Below are 23,176 nucleotides of genomic sequence, written 5' to 3' on the forward strand. Positions count from 1 at the left end.
GCGTTCGTTGGCATGCCCTAGGGTTCGCCTTTCTAATCAAACTGAGCGGCAGATTACCAGCTTCGTGTATTTTTTAGAATATCAAAGCGACGTTCCAAAATGTGATATGGATTGGCATTTTACTCGTCGTTTTGATAACTAGAAGTAAATCAAACATTCGATGGGCTAATTTTTCAGGAAACTATTGAAATCGTGGTGAGTTGTAGAGTATATTTGCCTTTTGCAGTGATCGTATTTTAGGCCATTTTTGAATGATTGTGATCACAAGCGAGCATAGGCCGTGGGATCCCATTTGTTTGCGTGCATCCAGAAAATTTATGTACTTTCTGATTACGTTGTTTCAAATTTAATTGACAGCGCAGAAAGTTCCTATCGTTACTTTTTAGATTCGTTGTTATTTTTAAAAGGGGGAGTGTATATATTCGCAGTTGAAAACGACCGTAAATAAACTTTTGAGATGCTCCACAACGCAAGCTGTTGCTAAGTTAACTTAGTGAAGCTAATTCCGCGCTATATATTGCATAATTTAGTTGTAAAAAACTTGCATTCAAAACTTGTGCTTCGTCGGCGTCAAGATAAGGAAATTAGGCTATGTTGCTATGGAGTTTTACTTTTCCCTTGAAATATTTGAGATCAGATAGGCCTACACACTACAGTGAAATAGAACATCAAATGTTTGCCCTTAATTCTCAATACAATTTTTCAACGCATAAGGAAGGCATATTTCAATCCTTTCCAATTAAAGCAACAAGAGAAATCCGTCCGTTTGCCAGTATATATATGTGCATTTCTTAAATGTCAACGAAAGGCAATTTCTTTCTTTACCTTTAATGAGATACTCATCATTCTAATAACTTAAATTCCAAAGTATTTTCTTTTACTTGAACCGTTTTTCATCATTCTAAGCAAACTCCACAACGTTTTTAATCGTTTAGATAAAATTTAAAGATAAGTGATAGTTGGCAACTGGTAAGACAAAAAAATTTATTATATAGGCTTTATGAAAAAACTCATTAGTAAAATGTCTAAAGATAGCATATAAACTTACTGAAAAATCTTGAATAAGACATTTTGCTTTTGGCTTCATCATTTTTCATTAAATATATATTTGCACAAGCTTTTTTGAAAGCTAATTTACATTCATGCGTGTAAAAGGGCAGTTGATAGAGTGTGATAGATCATATATTTATATATATATAGTATGTTATATAGTATTTTAAAAGTTTGAAGCAGTTTATTGATGTTTTGCATTAGCATGGTATCAGAGTATTTATTTTGTTAGAAGTATGATATTTCAGAGAAAACAACTTGCACTGTCCATAAAATGCCTTCTTAATTATGTTTGTATATAATATGTATATATAGTTCTTATGTAGGAATATATTATTTTTCAACTTGAAAAAGTTTTATTTCTCTACTAACTGCAAAGCCCAGACAAATACTTTCCTATTTACAAAGATTCATGTATAGTATAAGGTGGTTATAAAATCGAAAAAAACGCTTTGTTGGCTTAGGTATTTTGTGGAATAAGGGACTTTTTGTAAGACTAACCCCCTTTGAGTTTGAAATTTTGTTTGATGGAACCTATCAATCCAAATATTATTTTTTAGTACTTTTCAGATGAGGCCTTGACCACACTCACAGCAATAGTAAAGTTATGTTTGGTAATTTTCAGGGGGGTGTGGTTGATAGGTTCTGGGCCAAAAATAGAAAAGGAACAAAGACTGATATATAAACAAATATATATATATATAAAGATCTGCAGCTTGGTTGACTTGGCATAAAATTTTGAAACTTTTTATATGCATTAAAATCATGTTAAAATTATTTTTATCAATTCATTTTTAATAGAAAGACCCCTTTCAAGTTGATGAGTAGGGATCTAGGTATAAATTTTTCTTAGGTCTTTCCAAAAACTAGTGGTAAGATTTGCTAAAGTTTCAGTTATTCAGGAAATCTTAATATTATAATCTTTTGTGTAACCTGCCAGACCATTTTAGTTGAAATTGAAAATTAAAATTAACTGAGAAACTAACTAAAATTACCCAAGGGAGATTTATGAAAGGCAGTCTTTTTGCAAGCTTATTGGAAAATTAATATCAATAAAACTTTTGATTCTCTGATCATTTGCAGAGATTTGGAAGCTCTGATATTTTTATCAATTAAATTGCAGCCAGATTTTAAAAACTTAATTTCAACAGGATATTCAAAAATGAGTAAACTCTGACACTTAACTTGTCTGTCTTTTTTTGTTATTCTCTCTTGATGTATTCTCTAAATTTGTTTGCAAATTTTACTTATTAAGCTCATAAATATTTATTTAACTTCATTCACACCATTCGTTGTGAGAATGTTTGCCAAGCAATACCTCATTGGCTTGGCAAACACTCTCACACAGAACGGCATATGAACCAAACCTTACAACAACACACCATCATCACCCACATTGTCACATTTTCTACCACCCAATTTTACTATTTTATAATCATTATAATTTCTCTCAATATTCTCATCATCATTATCCTTAATTACTTTTTTATTTTTATTTCTTACTACCATGACCATTATTATTATCATTATTTAATAATACAGTAACATTTCATTATTATCATTACTGCCCATCCTCATAACACTTTCATTTCACCACCACCATCCACTCTCTCTTTCTCGCCACCCTATCCTCTTCCACATTCATTACCTGTTTCTTCTCTGCTGCCCTGCATTCACACCATTCCACATCAACCAATCTGACACCACCATGGCCTCTTAAATTTGTACATTCTAAGTCCATTACTTTTGCTCTGATGAAGCCTTGTATGCCAGGTTGAAATATAAACCATTACTGATTTATGTGTTTTTGTTGTTGTTCATTCTCGTTGGATTGCGGTGTTACTTATTTACTATGTTTTATTTCTTAAGAAGGTCTATGACTGATAACAGCTCACATTTGCTTATCATGTTTTGAACCTGTATATATAAATGTGATGGGGTTATTATTTTTATTTGCTTTTATGTGATCTTTGAAAGGTATATATAAAATAATTAACTTTGTTCAAAATCTTGTTTCTAGCTGAATTGAAAAATCCTAATTTGAAGGTTGAGAAAACTACCAAGATTGTTGATGGTAAGGGTATTTTTCTTTTTTCCTATTCATTTCTTTTTATTTGTGAATCAGTTTTACAGAGCCTATTTACCCATTTTCAGCTGAATACATTAAATATTCATCTTTTGTCAACAAACATAATTGAAAGCAAATGAGACCCAATTAAAGTAAAGAGCCTTCTTTTTGTCATGGATATTATGTTATTAGCACATGTCTACTGTTGTTATTAGGAAAATAATTATTTCACATGCCCAACAAAGCATGTTTTCAATGCCAGACCCAGAATTCATTGTTAGCATGTATAAATGATGCCGATTTTCTCTTAACACTACTACTGTGCAAAACCAATGTACTCAAAAATATCAAACAAAGAATCCGAAACATTTTTACATGCTCGGTCTTCCTAAAAATGCCTGATTGATAAATGATTTCAGAATGTTTGTAACAGATAGACATGTATTTGACAAATTTTAGAAAATTTCAAAGTCTATATCATATTTTTGAAAATGATTTTAAAGCTGTTCATTTGTCCTTGTAAAAGCATAGGAACTGAAGTGGGTATTGAGTCAATATGGCCTGGAATGTAAATATTTTTAGGAAACATAGAAAAAAGGTATGCTTAGAGACCATTCCAATTATGTCAAGACCCAATTCTACCTATTCCCATTATTGTACTTTAGAATTGCTTACAATAGATTTTGGTTAGCCTGAAACACCATTTGACAGACCAAATGTAATATTTGATGAAATATCTGTAACAGTTAATTGGCCTCTCGACCAAAAATGTCTATATTCATTTTTTGGCTTAAAAAATGCTGGTACATACAATATGAAGCTTTTTTAATTGGATAACTCTGACCCTTTTTAGGCATATCCAAAAAGGCTTATCCGGGACTCTGTAGGATCTCAATGTTTTGTTCTTTGCTTGAAAATTATTATTTACTTAAGGAACTAAAAAGTAACTTCTTTAAACAACCACTAGATTTAAAGTTTATGATAATGTGATTTAAATTCATACAACAATGGGCCCAGTCTCTAGTCATTGAAAAAGAGTATACATGCAAATTGTAAGCACTCTTGACTGTTGAATTTTTTTATTCTTTGGCAAAGAATACCAGGTTTCATAGAGTTATGCAGATTCCAAACAAACTTGTTTGCAATTCATAGATTTTGATGTTATCTATGAGTGATGATATAATTCATACCATTCTGTTTTGTAATGTTCCAGCCTTGACTTATTTCATTTTTATTAGTACCTTTATCGTGTCTAGCACATGACCTGTTACCAGTAGCTATTAATTTTGAATATAAAAGATTTTACATTTATGATTTCCTGTTTCATACAAACTACTTTTGTTAGCCTTCACTGCACCTGTCATCATGTTTTGTGTTATTGTCTCCTTTCTTAGCAAAGGTTGATAACCAGCTTTTATTTTTCACTTTTAAAATGAAATTTCTTGTGTCTACAAATTGAATAGTACCTATTATGGCTTTTTTGTCCTTGCTTTTTTGTATTTAATAAACAGCATCTGATTCATCAGAAGAAAAAATCAAAGCCCATTGAATGTAATTCCATGTAAAATGTAATTTATGGTTTTATTTAATGCAATAGAATTTAGTTTGTAAAGGTTTGATGTTTTAAATAATAGCAATAAAAATGAAACTAATTATGTCATTTTTGTTTGTTTTAAGCTAAAGATTTTCAAGCATGCAGCATAGACAATTCAATCCATCATCCTTCTGTGATAAAGTGAAACATAGAATTGATAAAAACACTGAAGGGAAAATGAAATTACAGTTTGTGTAGATCTTCTGAGCTATCGATTGCTTCTTTTAGTTCCAGGCTGAGGATAATCCTACCCAAGCGGGTATCCTTTCCTTCTATGGGGAGGAGGAACACCCAGAACTAGCTAGCGAGCATGAGAGCCTAGATGAGATTGCCTCTGCTGCAGGGAGTCTTGTTGCAGGTGAGGAAAATGCTATCCTCCATGGCAGTGCCCTTCCAATGGCAGATGAGCCAGTTGAAGGAGACCTCAGCACAACATCTGAGTGGGTAAGGATAAGTACTGTTTTCATATATCAAAATGTGGGCAGTCAGTTTTGATGACATCTGTCATTTCAATATTTTGTGTCTTTTCAGCAATGCCTGTATGTTTTTTAATTAACTGTATTTATACAGACAGATGGCAATTATTTGTCTCTAATTGAAGAGGATTTTTTGAAGAGGTTTAATGGCAATTTTTTTTACCAAAGTCCTTCCTGACATCCACAGCTTTATTTGTCTTGGTTGACCTTATTCTCCTATTGGCTTTAGTGGCTTCTGAATTCAGTTGTTTTGGCTTTGTTCATCCTTCTCTCTTATTGTCTATGCATTGAATATATATATGTAACTTGCCTATGCATTGAACAACTCAAGAAGGCAAAAAAAATATTTTCCTTTCAATATTATTTAGTTATTATTTCCAAATTTCCTTATTTATAGGTTTTTTATTTGTTTTTGTTGATAGTAACTCAGAATGAAAGTCAACAATTGATTTAAAACATAAGATTTAAAGCAATATTTCAGGTCATTATATGTTAAAAGAGATTTGACTAATGTTTGCTGCGAGCATAGCTACCTCTACAAAACTCTACTTTCTTTGAAGTTCTGATTTGCTGCAATAGATTTCTCACAACTATCATTTCCTACCCACTTGTATGTGTGCATATGGCATAAAGTTCTGCCCGACTGACCAGTAAGCTGTAATCTTTATTGTTTAAACACTGATAGTCAGCTTCATGTCTTGTTACTGTAATGATAAAATATACTGAAATGATTGATTTTCTCACCTTTAAAATATTTAGGATGATTCACTCACTGGTGGTGACCAAGAAGGTGATATCAATATTCCAGCCGGAATGGGTAAGATATGATCAAGTTAGGATACTGTTTATTATAATTTAATTTTGTTTTTCATTTCTGATCTTACTTCTAAACTGGATTTTGATGTTGATTTCATTGTATATTAGCGACCAGTTGTTGAGTCTTTGCATGTCATTTTGGTAGTGACATAAAGCACACCAAATGCTCAATAAGCATAGTGTTTCCAGTGTCCCAAAAAGCTGCCTTTAGAAGCTAGGGAGGTACAAAAAAATCACTGTTGCCTATTATGAAAATGAGGAAGATATTCTTGGTCGTCAGTTTGTATTTTGTTGGATAGAGGATTCATATCTTGAAAAGAATTGACCAAGTGTCATTTGGCATGAACTCAAATCCGAGCTACAAAAATTTTTTCAAACCCATGATGGAGTACCATTTCCTGACTCTAAGTTGCCCATGATCGGTGTACTTTTACTATAAGCTATCCTAGCCCATCTGTCATAGAGTACTTGATACCTTATAGGCAGTGTTGTTCATGCATTGGTCTATAGAACAGAGTTTCATGCTTAATACGATCATCAGGCAACTGTTCCCTAATAATAATTGATATCTTCAACGCATCATTTTGTTGGTATATAAAATTACAGTATATCTGTTACTTGTATTGCTGAATTAAGGTGTTATGCTCCTTGTGCTGAACCTTAACTCCTTTGAACAATTTTATAAATGCATCTATCAACCTTTTCCTAAAACTATCTATGAGTTTTTTATTTTCTTTAACCTTTGAATTGAAGCTCTCTGTGAATTGTGTGGACATCTTGGTGACAGGGAATCATTTTACTCAAAAAGCAAGCGATTTTGCCGGATGGAATGTGCCAAGAAATTCTCTGCTTGTCAAAAGAAAAACACCAATAGAAATATTCTAGGAAAAAGGCCTGCAGCTAAGAAAAGACCAAGAGTAGCAAGCAAGCAAAAACGAGTAAGATTCTTTTTGTATCCACAATTGAAGATTTAATTGTTTATAAGAAAGCAAGTTCCAGGCCAGAATTGGCAAACGATAATGCTTCCAGCTGCAGGTTTCAGAATTCTTGAAGAATTTTCTCGCTGCTAAATTGACCATGAATATTTGACCATGTCTTTTCACAATTGTGTCTCGTGATCAGGGTCCAACAATAACATCCTATTTTATGGTAGACTATCTCCTGCATATTTAATTAGTTTTATTCTGAGAGTAAGGCATTGCATTAATATTACAATTTCCCCTATGCTCTGCAACTTTAAGGCTGCTATCTTTCATGAAATTTTGCTATGACAGGCTAAGTAATCTTCATTTTCAGAGTATTTGCTGTCATCTCGTTCATTTGCTTTTCTGACACGTGATATTTTCTTTGAATTTGTTGCTCTGGGCCAGATATACAAGTGTACATTATTACTGTCATGTACAGTTTGCCACAAATGTGGATTTGAGATTTTGTTCAATTCCAGCAACGACTAGACACTCCGCTGGAAGCATCGCTTGGTAAGTTGCTCTGAAAATAACCCTGTACTTGCCACAATTATTTCGTGTTTAATTTTTGTTAAAGAACACACTGCAAATTTATTCTTGGTAGACTAAAATTCTTGCTCTTAATCCGAATCTAGGGTCTAAAATTAAAATAAAAAATTATATACTAAATGAATTGAAGAATTTTTCAAAGTGATGCTGTAAGTTGAATTAGTGTAGTAACATCAACATCTCTGTCCAGTGACTAACGAGTTTCTTCAAGTTTTTTTAAAGCCTTTTTTTCCAAAGGTTTTTTAAAACCTACCAAAAAATCTTTCCAAAAAAAATGGTTTTTTCATTAACCGCAGCTTTTTCGCAATTTTTAAGTGAATTAATTGTTTCAGTTTTTTTCAGATGCCAATCTTTTTTGTATCTTTAAATACAATTTTTTCCTTTCTTGCTAGACAACAAAAAATATTGTAATGATAAAGTCGTTTAAAATGAAAAGCGAGCCTTAGTTTATGTTATAGTTTATAAAACCTTTGCTGGAGCTGAGAATGTCCACGTTTTTTTTGTCAAATTAAAAGGGGCTGTCTTTTGTCCTTCCAAAATGTCCGTCCAAAATGGTCCCATGTCTCTTTGATCTATGTGAATATACAAAATTGTTGATATGGACCAGGTGTTAAAAAGTTAAACTAGAAGCCCTATATTTATTTTGCCTAGCGACGTGACCTTTCTTTGCAACGGAGATTGCTTCGATTGTCTTTATGATAAGGTCAAATGTATTCAGGATGTCTAAGATTGTTTTGATGGTGCACAACACAACGACAGATAAAATTTCTTAAATCCCCTGAAAATTTACATTTCATCTCTGGTTAGAATGCAGCTTAACTCGCATGCTGAGCTGAAATAAGATAAACGGTAAAAAATAGCATGAGAATTCTGTGTCTGTTTTTATTTAATGCAATTGAAAGAACCACACAAAACAAGGCCATGACAGTGTTTTTGAAGTGTTTGTGCTCCGCCCTTCCATGAATTCTACATGCTTTAACGTTTAAAACTGTATTTCAGATTGAACATCTTATACGCTTGACCAGTTAAAAATTCTGACATTCACCATTACTGGGTTCAAATGAATTGGATAAAAACTTTTGTTTTATATGGGCATAGATTTGCCCCGAATCTGAATGTATCCGGATTTCGGTGATTTTTGAAGGTTTTGTAGGCAACAGTTACTTTGAAAGATGTTGTCAAGTTGTAGCTTTGGTTTCCAAAGCAATTTAAAAAAGGCCTATCTAGATCTGTTCAATGTTTCTGAATACTTATAATGGCAAAAGGGGAATCACGAAATGCTTTGATTTAGAAAAACCGAATGGCTTTTCCTGAATGCTGTTGTAAACAAACTCAATGAAATTTTTTTTCAAGCGATTCGTTGTTTTCGATCGGCATTAAAAATGGCGTTACTTATTAGCAGCCAGGTTGATACGCTGCTTCTTGTATTTTTGCTTGACTTTCAATCTACGGTTCTCTGTATTTTTGCTTTTTGCTTATCAGAACTCTGGGCATTTGTTTTTATTCTTCAATCAAGGAGCTAGAATAAATTGTATGACTCAGTTACTGTTTGCTTTCAGTTCCTCATCTTTTGTTTATCTTGAGGATCGTTTGTAGAGTGATTGAATTATTTTATCATAGCTGCAGTGTTTTAGGGACTCAAAGACGTTAATCAGTGCCTATCGCATACCGATAGGCAGCAGAATCACAAAATTAAGAAATAATAAGAATTTGTTTTACATTACTATTTTTAATTGCTATTCTTTTGTTTATTTTTTGTTATTCATTTTATATTGCATTACTGATTCAAAACACTGGCATCCGCTTGCCTGCTATCTTGCAACCAGCGTACACCATTGCCAATCATATCTCTGTATAATCACAACGCACCCCACCATTTTCGGCTCATTGTATATGCCTACAATCGTGGCCAAAACTCCTTGACACTGATTTAAAAATTCGGCATGCTATCAATTGTTCCCAAGAAAAATGAGGACATATCAATTTCTCCCCTCCCCCCTATATCAATGTTGGTGTCGTTTGAGAGCTAAATGTCCCAGCATTCGATTTTAGCCCATACAAACACCCCAACATTGATGTAGGGGGTAGGGGATCACGTTGAATAAGAACCCAATTGCATTTGGGAAGCAGTCTCACGAGTTTTGGCCAGGATTGTAGGCCCTATTTTTTAAAGCTGCTTAACGTAGTACTAGTCAACTTTCTTGTTAATCAGCCGTATCGTGTTTTTACGGGACATGATAGAGAGGTATGTGCCTAATAGAACTCTCAGATCGAGTAGTGCGCTGCTGTTAAACGTTCCTCGTTTCAAGAACCAAACATTAGGTGCTAGCACTTTTGCCTATGCTGCAGCTAGTTTTTTGAACAGTCTTCCGTTGGAAATTCGTGCTATTGACAATGATAGTTTTAAATCGTCGTTAAAGACTAATTTAGTTAGATTAGTTTATGATAATATGTGATAGGTTTTGAATTGTAAAGTGTATAAAATATTGTATAATAGTTATGCACTTTAATTAAAATCATAACACATCATTCCTATTCTCTCATGTGCAGAATCTCCAAGCAGCTCAGCGCAGTCGGCTTCGAGTTGGATTGACCAGGTCTTCAGCTGGGATGAATACTTGAAAAGTACTGGTGATAAGCCTGCTCCCGAACATTTTTTTAAACACGTAAGAATTTAATGTTAGCTTTTCGATTATTTGATTAAAGTAAGTGATCATGAATCGTTATAGAATTCTTGGTTTCATTTCAGCAAATGTACTAGACAAGAAATTGACCAATCTAGGAGGCTTGATTATTTCACGGCCTTTGGTTATCCTCCCACTTTATAATTTACAATCGTTGTGGCGTGAATATCCTCATTCAGTTTCAAACTTACTAGCCAAGAGCCACGAAAATGCTAACCCTAAGCTTAAAATGACCTCTTAAACACCAGTTCTCTTCTACGAGAATGAAATCGTTGATTTTTACAAATTCAATACCATGCTTGTTTAAAGTAAAACTTGTATTAATTTGGAATTCCTCCATAGACAATGCGTGCGCCTACGCTTAGCGAAATCCATGTTGGCATGAAAGTAGAAGTAGTCAACTGCAGTAATGGTACGCCTAAAGACAACGAAACGGCTTACTGGGTTGCAACAATTCTTAAAGTTAACGTTAACATGATGTTGTTGCGATATGAAGGGTATGAAGATGATGGTGTAGATGACTTTTGGTTCGACGTCAGGTCAAAAAACGTGCATCCAGTTGGATGGTGCTACAGCGTGCAGAAGCTTCTAATTCCACCGCCAGGTAATGTAACCTTAACGCGTCCGAAAATCTTTCTGTTGCACAGTATATTTCGTTTGAAGCTACTGTGGTCTTTCAACTTTCGATTACAGATAGCAACAGCAAAGATATTGGCCACTTTCTATCAAGGACAACTTTATTCTAATTGATGTAGTTACCGTCACCTCTGATTGTATTATGTTGTACTTTGTCGATTTCATTGCTCAGCAACCTTGCTTGTTCATATGCTTATCTGGCTGTCGCCTATTCAAATATGAGTTCTTCCTACCTTAGTATGCACAACTGTTCACATCTTTTAGACACCTGCTCATTAAGAATACTGAAGAGTTCTGAATTAGCTAGATCGAATAAGTTAAGTCTTCTTTTGTCCCAGCCAGAATACACGAAAAGCAACTTGAATTCAGAACCGTAGACAAAAAGGAACATTGGCTACCACAGATTGCACAAACCTTTTTGTCCCGACTAATTGTTTTTGAAATAATAGCTAATATATGACAATAACCTGTAGTTTCCTGGGAAGTTTATGCCATACAAATGTTCTCATTTTAGCTATCAAAAGTAGAAGATCGAATTGGCAACAGTATCTGTTCAAAAAGCTCTCTGGGGCACGGACATTCTCTAATGACTTTTTAGAAAGGGTATGTACCAAATCAGTTCTATTGGACAAAATGGGCTAGCTTCCTAACTGTATGGACCTGTCTACTGTGTATCTTGTGTCTACCTCAATAGCAATCTGTTTTTTGGGTATCTAACCTGAACGTTTCATCGACCATAGTGAAGCAAGTGGTCTTTTAACAGGCATTGTGATATCATAATGGTTACAATATTCTACGAATGCTTAAAACCCAGGTCTTGTCATTATAGCAGTAGCCAGGGCTCTTCATTGCACAGAAGGCTCAGTCGTTGTTGGAAAGTAAATTGTTGAATTGCTTTTAGAATATCCTTTCTCGGTTGATAGTGTTCTAGCTTGTGTAACAGACAATAGACGTCGAAGTCATCACCATTTGATTGGTCGATTTATGATGGACAGCTTTACTCTAACCAGTGAAGTTTAATGCCGAATTTTCCAACGTGCGTGGACAAGAATCTAACAATTTCCAGCGATATCACGGATATTTCGACTTTAACAATCGGTCGTGCTGGATTTCATATTCAAAACAAGACTTTAGAAATGTTAATCTTCTTCATGATATCAATATGTTTATATTTTGTAATTTTTTTAAACGAAGGTACAAAACGGAAACCACAACAAATTCGACATTGGCATGAAAGTTGAAGTGTCTGATAAACACAACTTGGTGTCGATGTGTGTTGCAACGATCGTGGATATTGTTGGTGATAGACTGCGCTTGCGATATGATGGGCTTGACGCCGAAATGAATGAAGATTTTCTCTGCCATTACCTCTCGTGTGACATTCATCCTGTGGGATGGTCATCACTGGTTGGCCATACACTCCAACCGCCAGTCGGTCGGTGCTGTTCTTGCTCAATTATATGTTAATTACATTCCTGCTTCAGTTAATATTTTATAATATTGTTTCTTTAAAAGCTTGATATTTTGCTTTAAAAGCTTGATAAAAGCTTGGCAAAAACAGGAAAGTTTACTCACTTAGAAGCAAAATTATGCAAAGCTAGTAGTGATTTGTTACCTTCGCTTTGCTATTTGTGCTTTGTTGCAACAACTGTTAAGAAGTTACGAAATAATGAAAGAAGGAATTATCTAAAGGTGCTGCTAAAGATTAGATTTTATTTGTCATACCAATGCGAATTGCTTTATGTAACTCCTTCGTAGGAATTCAGTTGTTAAAAGATTATTCAAGAAATACAGTCCTCAAGTTTTCAAACTTGTAAGAAACAGTTTTAAAGCAACAGATATTGTATGCCGTGCCCTTCTAATAGAAATTTAATAAAAGTTTTGTTTATTTTGCTGCATCTCCCATTAATTGTCTTTGTCTATGTCTGTCATGAATTCATGTTTCTGTTGTCTGGAAAATAGATTGAGCCCGTTCATTTTATCACTGTTCTTTCGTAATTTCCAGGGTGGAAACAAGGGCTCACAGAATGGAATGAATTTTTAGCAGAAGATCTTCAGAATTCTCGTGACGCTCCACAAGAATGCTTTGTACCTGTAAGTAGTAAGGAGTTATATTTCTTTTTAACCGATTAACTTTTAAACAACCACGGTATGAAAATATTGTTTCTGTCTGTCTATGCATGCCAATTTTATTGGGTGCCACCCACCATGTTTCGGCAAAGCTTTTCCATATAGATGTTCTTACATCACCACCATCACGTCATCGCCAGTGGAATTCATATTATGCTCAGTCAGTAACTAAAACGTCCTATCTTTTGTCGATGATGTACTTTGTAAGCCTTTTCGAAAATTATTTTCAAGGCTTCTTTTTGAACATACTCTTTTTCTAGGTTTCAATTTGAAAATTTTTTGTCCTACTACTTACCACTTTCCTACTTTCCACTTTCCTAAAAAAGGAAAGTTTCCTTTTTTGGCATTTCTTACTTCACCGTAACCCGGATTCACCTGGGATTAAAAACTTGTGCGGTTCTTTACTATTTTCAACCTTTAATAAACTTGATTCATTAGTTGTGCCTTCCGGATTCGTGTAGATAACGTTGGCAAGAATTGATATCTATGAATTGCTGCTTTATATGTAAGAATTATACGTATCTGTGAATTGCTGCGTCAACCATTCATTTATTGCCTGTGACATGTTCTGCATCATCTGCATCAGCTCTATATTTTTATTTGGCTCTTCTTTTCCAGGAATCCATGGGAACCCCGCCTAGCCGGTACGGTCACTTTGAACCCGGGGCGAAATTCGAAGCAATCGACCCCCTGAATCCAAGCAACATTATTGTAGCCACCGTGATCAAATCGCTGCGGTTCAATTATTTTATCGCCGGAATCGACTCTACCACCAATTATTTCATATGCCATGCTAATTCACGAAGTATTTTCCCTGTGCATTGGTGTAAAAATCAGAAGATAAGCCTCACCCTGCCTAAAGGTAAATTTTCCTTGTAAAGAGCTGTGCTCTGTCTGTTGAAATTTTGCATATTTAATGCATCGTGGTGATTCGAAACGAATAACAACGAAGGATGGAGGTAGTTTGAAATATACCGTAAAAGCTCTATTAAGCCCACTCTCTATTAAGCCCGCCCCCCTTCTTATCTTGTGTTGTCAAACCGGTAAAACATAGAAAAACATGCGCATTTAGTGGGTCTGTTAACGGGCGTGATGATAATAAGATCGAATGCATTAAATACGGCCCATGTAAAGACGTACTTGTGCGCCTAAAGTCAGTCGAAATTTGTTTCGAAGATGTTCCAGGGTTATCAATTGATCCTGGTGATTCTGATGAAGAAAAGGACTTTATAATTGATTAATTAGACTTTTGAAGCTGCTAGCGAAGTTTTCTGAGAACATTTGTGTGACATTTTTGAACAAAAATAGAAAAAGGCATTTTTAAAAACATTTTTTACTTCAAATTTTCAAAAAGCCCCCTCTCTCTAATAAGCTCCCCTCTCTTTTAAGCCCCCCCCTTTAGGACTGAAAGAATAAATAAGCCCCCCGGGGGCTTAATAGAGCTTTTACGGTATGATAGTCTGTAGTTAGTTCAATACCTGAGTAAATCAGCTTAACAGAAATATATTCACTATCATTTGTATCGAACCAGTCAACTTGGAAAGCCTTCAGTACTTCTCGTCCGCCCCCCCCCCCCCCAATATTTCCGTGTCCTTCGGTAAATTTTGCTGCCATTTGGTGAAGACCGTATTTTGGTAGTCAATATTAACAATATAAAGCCCATATTTTATATTATTTTTGCAAAATGGGCGTTTCCATCATTTTCCAGTAGCCTGGTGGGTGTGGTACCAAAATCATTGTTGGTGAAATCCGTCCCGATCATTGTTGCTTAAAACCGTCCCTGATCCTGATGTGTGCAACTGCAGCTAAAATTCGAGAGGCCATCTAATGATTGCGTATAGGATGTTTATTGTTTTGATAAGCGTTACAAATATTGGTATATTTTACCTCATTTTACGTCACTCTGATCTTTAATCGTGTTTGTTTCGGTGCTTAATGTTCATTATATACTCTTTTTCTAGAATATTCTGGGAAATCCTTCGATTGGGTAAAATACTTGGCAAAAACTGGAGGAAAACGCGTCTCTTCGTTACTTTTCAAGCAGTGTGTAAGTTGTTTTTCTGAAGTCTACCTTATCAAATTGCAACAGTTTATTTCAAACCAGGCGGCTGGGAGAGATTTTAAACTGCTATAAGAGAAAATTGTGGTATCAGGGCGTGGCTGCCGATGTTTTTTACTTCCAACCCCACCCTCTTCAATGGTTGTTTTCATTATTGCACTGTTTTTTTCTATGCTCTACCTCATCGTTACATCTTGATTTTCTTGGCCGCAAGTCGAAAACACCTTGCCGTTTTCCTTGTAACGCTCTCTTTCTCATAGTCATAAAGAGATCAAAAATCAAGAGTCAAAGAGTCAAAAATCAAGGGGGGGGCAAGGCCACGGTCGGGGGCTATTTGATCTCTAGAGCAACATGGCCCATTGTCAGACTTATCAGACTTATAATTTTGAATTTGATACTAATCCCAAAAAGATTGTAAAGTTGCAGCACGTTTCTTAGTTCTAAATAAAATTCAGAGACATCCTTTCAAATTTCTACTAAAACAACCTTCATTGGAATACATCTACAGTTCCGAAGTCATGTCTACACATTCAGTCTTTCAATTACGACTGTAGGCTTTGGCTTCGACGGCCTGCGGCACGCAGATGAATATCATCAGCTTACAATGAAAGGCTCTCTGTCCGTAGCCGTAGCCTCTTTTTTGTTGCTATTAACGGCCCTCTTTTAATAGCAAAATCATATCGGCAAGTATCGTACATTGAAATACTCCTTAATAAGGACAAATATTTCTGATAAATGCTCATTGTTAACATAAAAAACCAAAGCACCATATTTTTCAATTCAATTTAAGTGCAGATTTAGATTTTTGATGAAACTAGCGTAACAGCTTGAGAATAAACTACATATCGCTACACCAAAATAAAAAAAAAGCACTATCTTTCATATATACAAACGAAGTCGCTGTTGGTGTGTTTATCGTTGTTGTGAAGAAAGGATTGTCTGTCAGTATGTCGTTTAAACCCCCAACGTTAACTAGAAACGACCATATGATTTATTTCAAACGCAATATGCCACATGAATGGAAGAGCGAACGGAGGAATCTTGCTATTAGAAAGAATCCGGCTAATAGCAAGTCCGCATATATTGGGTCTTTCACAACAGCATGATTGGCCACTTAACGTCACACAAGGAGACACAAACAAAGGTGGATATGAAAGTTTGGGGTCATGGGGGTCCTACTGTCATATTGTCTGGTTTTTCCAGTATGCCATGAAAGTTGCTATTAGGATTCACAAACCTAATAGCAAAATTTCAGGGCTGTGGCTGTAGTATTTGTTTGAGGCCGTCCGATGAATGCGTCACAATAAGTGTCGCGACAAGCGTAGGAGGGATGTCTATTTTTTGAAAGGATCAAATCAGTTTCAAGAGTAGCGGCTTCTGCTCGCTTCACCATGGCCATATCACGGCATATCATTGCAAAGTGGCAAGAAAACAGTTAGCTATTCAAATAAACTGTTTTTGCCAAGAATTTTCCGGTGCTAGTTTCATTTTAAAGATATATGACCAATAGATTATGAGAGCCTTTGCTGAAAAAAAAATTCTAATAACGCTAATACCGCTCCCAGCCGCCCCTGTTTCAAACCATTCTCTGACATTGCTTATTTGTTTCTACTCATTGTTTTTTTGCCTAGAAAGAAAACAGAATTATTTGTTCTTGACGTACATAAATGTTATAATTTTTCATTTCCCCGCAATTCGACTTGTTCTTAGATGTATCTCACCTTACCGTAGATGGAGCTCACCCTATTTTGAATTGGCTAAATTTTTTTTCCTCGTTTATTGGCTAAATTTCAAACTCTTGAGCGAGGCCCATAATTTAATGTTACCATTATAGCGATTCTGCTTCCAGGCCTAAGCGTATTGACTCAGCTGCTTCATCGTTCAAGTTGAAACGGGTTGTTCTGAGGAGTTTACTTTGACCACATAGTGGGCATTAATTTCTACCAATCTTGTCGTTACAAAGCTCCTAAATGCAATGAAATCTTAAGAAGTTTGCTTTGTTTAGGAAAAACGTATAAATCCATTTCAACCCGGGATGAAAATAGAGGCTGTTGACCTTCGTGAGCCATCCTTCATTTGCCCAGCTACTATCATTGAGTCCAAGGGGCCACTGGTTCGCGTTCATTTCGACGGATGGGACGCTACATTCGATCAATGGTGTGACTGCGAATCGTTGGATCTGTTCCCAGTTGGTTGGTGTGAGAAGAATGGACACCCACTTCAACCTCCTGGGTACGATTTTTGATATAATAACACTGTTTATGATTAGTAAACTATGTTTTGGGCAGTGAAATATGTTTTCTGAGATCTATCAAAACTAAAATTGGAATCTTTTTTAATATTTTAAAGTAGCCCTTCTATTTGCGTACATGTTAGAGTTTCTCTTCACTGCCCTAGACTTTCGCACAGGTACAAAGTGCCGCAGTCACACAATGAAAAATGTAACTGTTGTCAATGAAAATCAGAAAATGTATCATTGATATTTCCAGTTAATAACACCTTCTTAAGAACATTGACCTTTCTGGTTTACAAGCATTGACTAAGAATTATTTATTTTCAGATCCCAGATGCCGGATGTCGTTCTCGAGGCAATTCGTCCTAAGCGTCCTGATTTCAGCGTACCGTCACCTTCATTGAAAATGGCACAACCGAAGGAGCAGGCTCCCCAACAAAACCCGCTTTCTGGGGGTAAACCCTCATTTAAACCAGCTAAAATCAAACGCGAGAACTCCTTCGAGAAGAAGCCAGCGAGTGCTTTGCGCATTGGAAACCCACCAAGAAGTCCCGCATCTCAAAAAGGTATTTCATGCAATTAATTGCAGGAATTTTTCTTATTATCAATATCATCATCGTTTCTATCTTAAAGTATTCAGTCAATTGGCTGATAAAACAAGAGCGCCTTCTGGCTTCGCCTTAAATTTTGAATTGATTTGAGACAAGCAGAATCTAGATTAAATTCAATTTGACAGAAATTCTGATTCTAATTTAGGATAAATTTCCTAATGTATATGCCTGAACTTTTTACAAAATGATCTTAAGTATGAATCAGTTTTTAAAAGGCAATAGACAGTATCCTTGATTCAACTCTATCTTTTCTGGCACGGTAGAAAATGTTACTTTTACTTCAATTCATATTTTACCAGGCTTCCACCAGGTAAAATGCAACAATGAGTTTTAGAATGTTTTGTCAGTTGTTGGTCAGAAGGTCAGTTGTCAGGTGTTCGTTTTAATGAATTAATTAATTTTTTGCTTTTCTAGTTGTTGCGAAGGCTGGCTGTAACATGATATACTTCAATCAGCATTGCGCTTCCGGGCCGTTTCTAAATCCACACGAGGTTGTAAATCTTCCAGACTCAATAACTGGCGCGCTTATAGGTCCACCTCACCAGAACTGTATCCGCAAATGTCTGCATCATATCGTTAACGCAGCCATAGATCCGAATCAGGTGCTTGAGTTGTTCAGCAAAGAGTTTTATCAGACAAAGCAGAACAAGGATTTGAAACTTGACCATGTAATTTGCGTCGAAATCACCGGCAAGAGTGGCAAAAGATTCCTAAGGAGGGTTCGTGTACCCAGCAAGCAAAACCTCATCCCCAAATATCTGGCCAGGGTTTGTAGCATGTTGAAGTGCTGTCCTTCTTTTGTATGCGATGAGAGGTTTTTTGGTGGAAAATGTGACACGAATTGTAATCAACAATGTAAGTGGTTTTCTCGTTATGTATCTTTGAAGCCCCCAGTTTTTGGTGCTTGGAAATTTATACTGTGTTGATTTTTCAAAAGCTCGCTACAAACTGTTTGAATCAGCAATTTTCTGTTGCCTTGATTATACTCAGGTGGAACATTTAAGGGTTTTGAGAAAACTATGACCGTCGTTTTATATTCGTCGTTTATATTATACCAACTGTACTTATTCTTTGGGAAGGGTAGTATAAAGAGCAGCTTCGATGATTTTTAGGTACAGGAGATTTCCTCAGTATCGTGGAAAACATCACTGGTATTTTTATATTTTGAATTTAAGCAGAACGTTTTTATTTGCTATTAAAAGTTGGTTATACATCATATCCAGACAACGAGACTCACGCACTTCCTGATTCACAAACTGGCGAAGAATTCGATGATATACGACCAAGAACATCAAAGATGCCCCCCACTCAATACCTTGATTCTCCTGGGGGTCCATCGTCATCCACGCAAGACAGAGGATTCGACCCGTTAAACATGCTCGATGAAGAATCTGTTCGTAGCAAAGATCCGAGGACGTGGACTGTGAACGAGGTTATGGATTTTCTCGCTGCCATTGGCTGTCAAGATCATGCCATGACGTTTCAAAAACAGGTTTGTGATCAATTCGAAATCAAAGTTGTTGCCATAAACCCACGTTTCATAAAAATCTCGGTCTCGGTGCCACTGTTATTTTAATATGTAATGTTTCCGGCTTTATGCCCTACCTGCCTAACATTGATAAAGTTTCAGTCATAAAAAGCAAATTTTAACTATACCTCTAGGATATTTAAAGTAATTGGAAAAAGCTTAAAGGACAGTAGTAACAAGCATTCTTCTGGCCTGGAATTAACGCAAACGAACTTTAACTATAGATCGTGGTTAACAGGCATGTTGATAGCTTCAAACGAAGACATTCACGAAAGCAATACTTTCTCGATTTTACCTACCTTGCATCGAGTCTACCTACCAACTAACGATTTTGCAAACCAGCTTTACCAAAATTAAGGGTCAGTGTAATGCTTCCACAGCCAGATACCCTATACCCACCTATCAGCTTTCCCTATATTATGAAAATTGCACGAACAGCGGGAAAGGAATCTGGGCTTCCAGTTTTCTTTTTGTTTACCAATTTGTGAGAAAGGACAATTTTGCGGAAACTTTCAGGGAGAAAAATATCTGTTGAAAATTGACATTTTTTTATGTAAATGTTTGTGTGCCATCAAGAACATCAGTTTTCAACATCACTCTCGCTGTGTACATTTTCGCTACCTTTAATAACCAATTGTTCAGATGTAAATGAAAATATGTCTATTGTAGTTGGTCACAAGAACAATAATGTTTTGTAGCCATGGTAGGTTGTGTAATGCACGTTGTGAAACCTCCTAAACATTGATAGGTAACCGAAGGGGGACTGAGTTCGTATCATCATACATAGGGCATCCAATTTATGATTCTGACTAGACCAAAACTGCTTTTTAGAATACAACTAATTGTTATTGCTGTTCCGTGCCATCTTCGAGCTTAACAATAAAATCGGATTATTACAAGTATTTTTCTCTGGCAGGAAATAGATGGCAAAGCGCTACTTTTATTACCAGCCAATGCTCTTGAGGCATTGACGGATAACAAACTCGGACCAATAACAAAATTAATGGATGCCCTTCAAAGTCTGAAGAAGATGTGGGGACTGCATTCGTAGGTTCGTTACATGAACATTCAATTTGTAAAAAGCAGAGATAAGTTTAATTTTTTTACCTTCTTGTGTTACTTGGTTTTATTAGGAGCCGAATGAAAAGGTACCGTGACCCAGGTAGTTGAAAATAGCTGTGTTCCTTTTTAACAAATTTCGAAGGACCACAGATAACCTGTTCTCACACGCCACAAAAAATTGTTGTCGTAACTTGCTCAAAAAGCAAAGATCTGCAGAAGTTTGTTAAAGTACATTCTATGTCTGGAATAGACAGGTGGATGAAATGATGGGGCGGATGGAAGAATTCTCGATGAGGAGTAGAAGTGGTGGTGCAATAAACATTTCCAGGTTGATTTTTTCTCACTATTTAACAAGCGTCCGGGCTGCTTCTTCCATATTCTAGTGTTAACAATTTAGCCGGGGTGTAGCAGGTCTCTTTGTAAAACGTTCCTGGTAAAAAGGAATCAAATGAGACTTTGGTACAGCAAAAATTCAAGATGGAACGGAAAAATGGGAACAGAGAAACATTAAAGTATGTTATGTCTCCGTTTTACCGTGTTATTGTCAAATTTAATGGATTCATTTAACTTGTTCAATAGCAGGGAAAAAATCCTGCATTGTAGAAAAATTTAAATTATTGGAATGAAAGTTCAAGCTAATGATAAAGAGGCTTAAGCCATCATGATAAAGAGGCTTAAACCATCTGTCAATCAAAATTGGCCAATCAATAAGCTTATTACCACGCTCACGTTTATTAATAGTAGATCGACCGACGGTCCAAGCCACTTTAGCATCTGTCGATTGCCTTTAAGGGGCTTATGTATGTGGTTTCAACCAAATTTCAAGCATTCTGGTTTCCAAGATTGCAAATTAAGGCTCCAAAGCAGCGTTTGACCTATTTTTTGTAAGTTTGAAAAATGTTTCTTGGCCGCTGGCATAAGAGCTAAGAGCGAAGAACGAGTGTTGATTGTTTTGGAGCTATAAAAATGATACAAGTTCAAACTACTGTCAAGTTTATAGCCAAAAAAAATTCAAATTATATTCGGTTGTGATCATGTTAAAGTAAAAAATTGTATTGAGCTCAAGATCAGAGACCGAATTAAATGTTTTGTATCGGACCAATTTGGTTAGAATATTGTCACGCATTTCCATTGCATAGTTTATTATACTCAGATTCTTTAGATGATGCAATTTTGGAGAAAACCAATCTTTCGGAAAATTAGCAATTTTTTGTGTGCTATTTAATATGGCGAATTGTGCGTAGAAACATCCTTTGCACTTTTGGTTTACCAAAATACTCATGAAAAGATTCGACATGTTCATGTTAGTTAACCCTTGTTTTATTTGAAGTACATTTTGTTCAAATGTAGTTTAAGTTATCAGCCAGAAGAGTGTTGTTTGAAGATCAGAGCAGAACATCTGATTGATTATTGTCATCGTGCATAGAAATTTTAGGGATTCCCCATTTATAGGAATTTAGATCGAAATATCTTTCCTCAGAGAGAGGCTGGGTGTGTAGTTTATTTTATGTTTAAGATTTTTGCATCAGTTTTTCAGCTCGTATGGTTACCCTACCCAACAAAAGCATCATCATATTTATTTATCGCTCGAAGTTCAAAAGAAGCATTTTCGTATTATAGAAGGTCGCAGCGAGAGGTAGTGGCTGCTTAGGTGCTGATAGCTTCATCTATTGTTAAGTGTAGTATCACTTTTATGCCTGACCTCAACCATGAATTAAATGTGAATCATTCCTCAGCTCAAGTTAGATTAACCAAGGGTGAACCAGTTTTTGCATCTTCTATGCTTATAGATTTATTTATTTCTTTGATGAGACAAGTCTAGGTCTATACCAGCATTTGATATAATTTTTGTCAAATGTAAGTTATAACTTGAAACAATTGTTTATTGGTAGTTAGGCTGATGGCCTTGCAGCTCTTATTCTTCTTCTAGCACTTGAACTGGCTGATAAGGTGCAGCAAATGTGAATCAGATGTAAAAATATATAAATATATATGTAAGGTATACGTTTTTGTGTACATAATTATTTTAGAAAATTAGCACCCAAACCTTTTAGGTCTTTCTCCCTCGTTAGGCTATTCGAGTTTTTTTAGATCCTTTGTCTACTTGTATTGTGCCAGTGAGAACTCAGACATTGTTCAAACTCCAACAAATAGAGAGATAGTCATATATTACAAGATTTTAAGCATACCCACCACTGCTTTTAACAGTGTAAAATTTTGTAGCATTTTAATTTTTCTGCAATTCCAAGTACAAATCAATTGCCACTTTGTTAGCAATTTTATTAGAGACCTTTTTCCGGAATTTCACAAATATTTTTGCGTAAATGACACCAAAAACCAGTTTCTTAACCAACTACCTGTTTAGTATCATTGAATTCCTAAAGTAAGCTAATGCTAATCAGAACTCTTACTGCTTTGGTTAAGGAGATTTAGGTGTGTAGATCACACGAGAAGAATCTTGTTCCCCAATATGTGTCGTAAGCCATAATTATTTAATGGGGTTTTATTAATTTGCAACAAGGCCAAACTCTGGCTGTTGAGTAGTTATATGCATTTTAGTCTTCAAATAGACGGAAAAGCATGATGTCAGTAGACCCACACACTAATTAACATACTATTTTTCCTAACACAGCTTGTTATCAGTTTGCGTTAAAGAATGTCAGAATTCTTTTAGCCAATTTTAGCATAATGTGCGTACAATGACCGGTGTCTTTT

General features: G+C 35.6%; 1 protein-coding gene across 5 annotated transcripts; it reads left to right on the forward strand.

The window, feature by feature from the left end:
* The first annotated feature begins 13 nt into the window (after window positions 1-13).
* On the forward strand, window positions 14-23,164 carry LOC135686000 (MBT domain-containing protein 1). Of its 5 annotated transcripts, XM_065202138.2 has the most exons (20): window positions 14-195; window positions 3,071-3,124; window positions 3,645-3,716; window positions 4,941-5,156; window positions 5,948-6,005; window positions 6,758-6,942; window positions 7,449-7,482; window positions 10,069-10,184; window positions 10,545-10,806; window positions 11,353-11,441; window positions 12,033-12,273; window positions 12,844-12,932; window positions 13,587-13,830; window positions 14,930-15,015; window positions 17,033-17,259; window positions 17,588-17,826; window positions 18,286-18,726; window positions 19,074-19,363; window positions 20,316-20,450; window positions 22,392-23,164. In XM_065202138.2, exons 3-19 carry the CDS (start codon window positions 3,675-3,677, stop codon window positions 20,448-20,450), a joined length of 2,994 nt encoding a protein of 997 aa, XP_065058210.2. In that variant the 5' UTR covers window positions 14-195; window positions 3,071-3,124; window positions 3,645-3,674; the 3' UTR covers window positions 22,392-23,164. The 5 variants fall into 5 exon arrangements, with proteins under 5 accessions (XP_065058210.2, XP_065058208.2, XP_065058211.2 ...); XM_065202136.2 differs by having other exon boundaries at window positions 15-195; window positions 20,316-23,164; XM_065202139.2 differs by having other exon boundaries at window positions 15-195; window positions 19,095-19,363; window positions 20,316-23,164.
* The last annotated feature ends 12 nt before the right edge of the window (window positions 23,165-23,176 follow it).

Source organism: Rhopilema esculentum, chromosome 6 (assembly GCF_057945365.1).
Source record: "Rhopilema esculentum isolate cy_ngs chromosome 6, ASM5794536v1, whole genome shotgun sequence".
In the NCBI taxonomy this organism is placed as follows: Eukaryota; Metazoa; Cnidaria; class Scyphozoa; order Rhizostomeae; family Rhizostomatidae; genus Rhopilema; species Rhopilema esculentum.

Coding starts and splice junctions, on each gene's coding strand:
- LOC135686000 (XM_065202138.2), top strand. CDS start 3,675: ATGGCCTGGAATGTAAATATTTTTAGGAAACATAGAAAAAAG. Junction 3,717..4,940: donor TTAGGAAACATAGAAAAAAG/GTATGCTTAGAG, acceptor TGCTTCTTTTAG/TTCCAGGCTGAGGATAATCC. Junction 17,827..18,285: donor AAGTCCCGCATCTCAAAAAG/GTATTTCATGCA, acceptor TTGCTTTTCTAG/TTGTTGCGAAGGCTGGCTGT.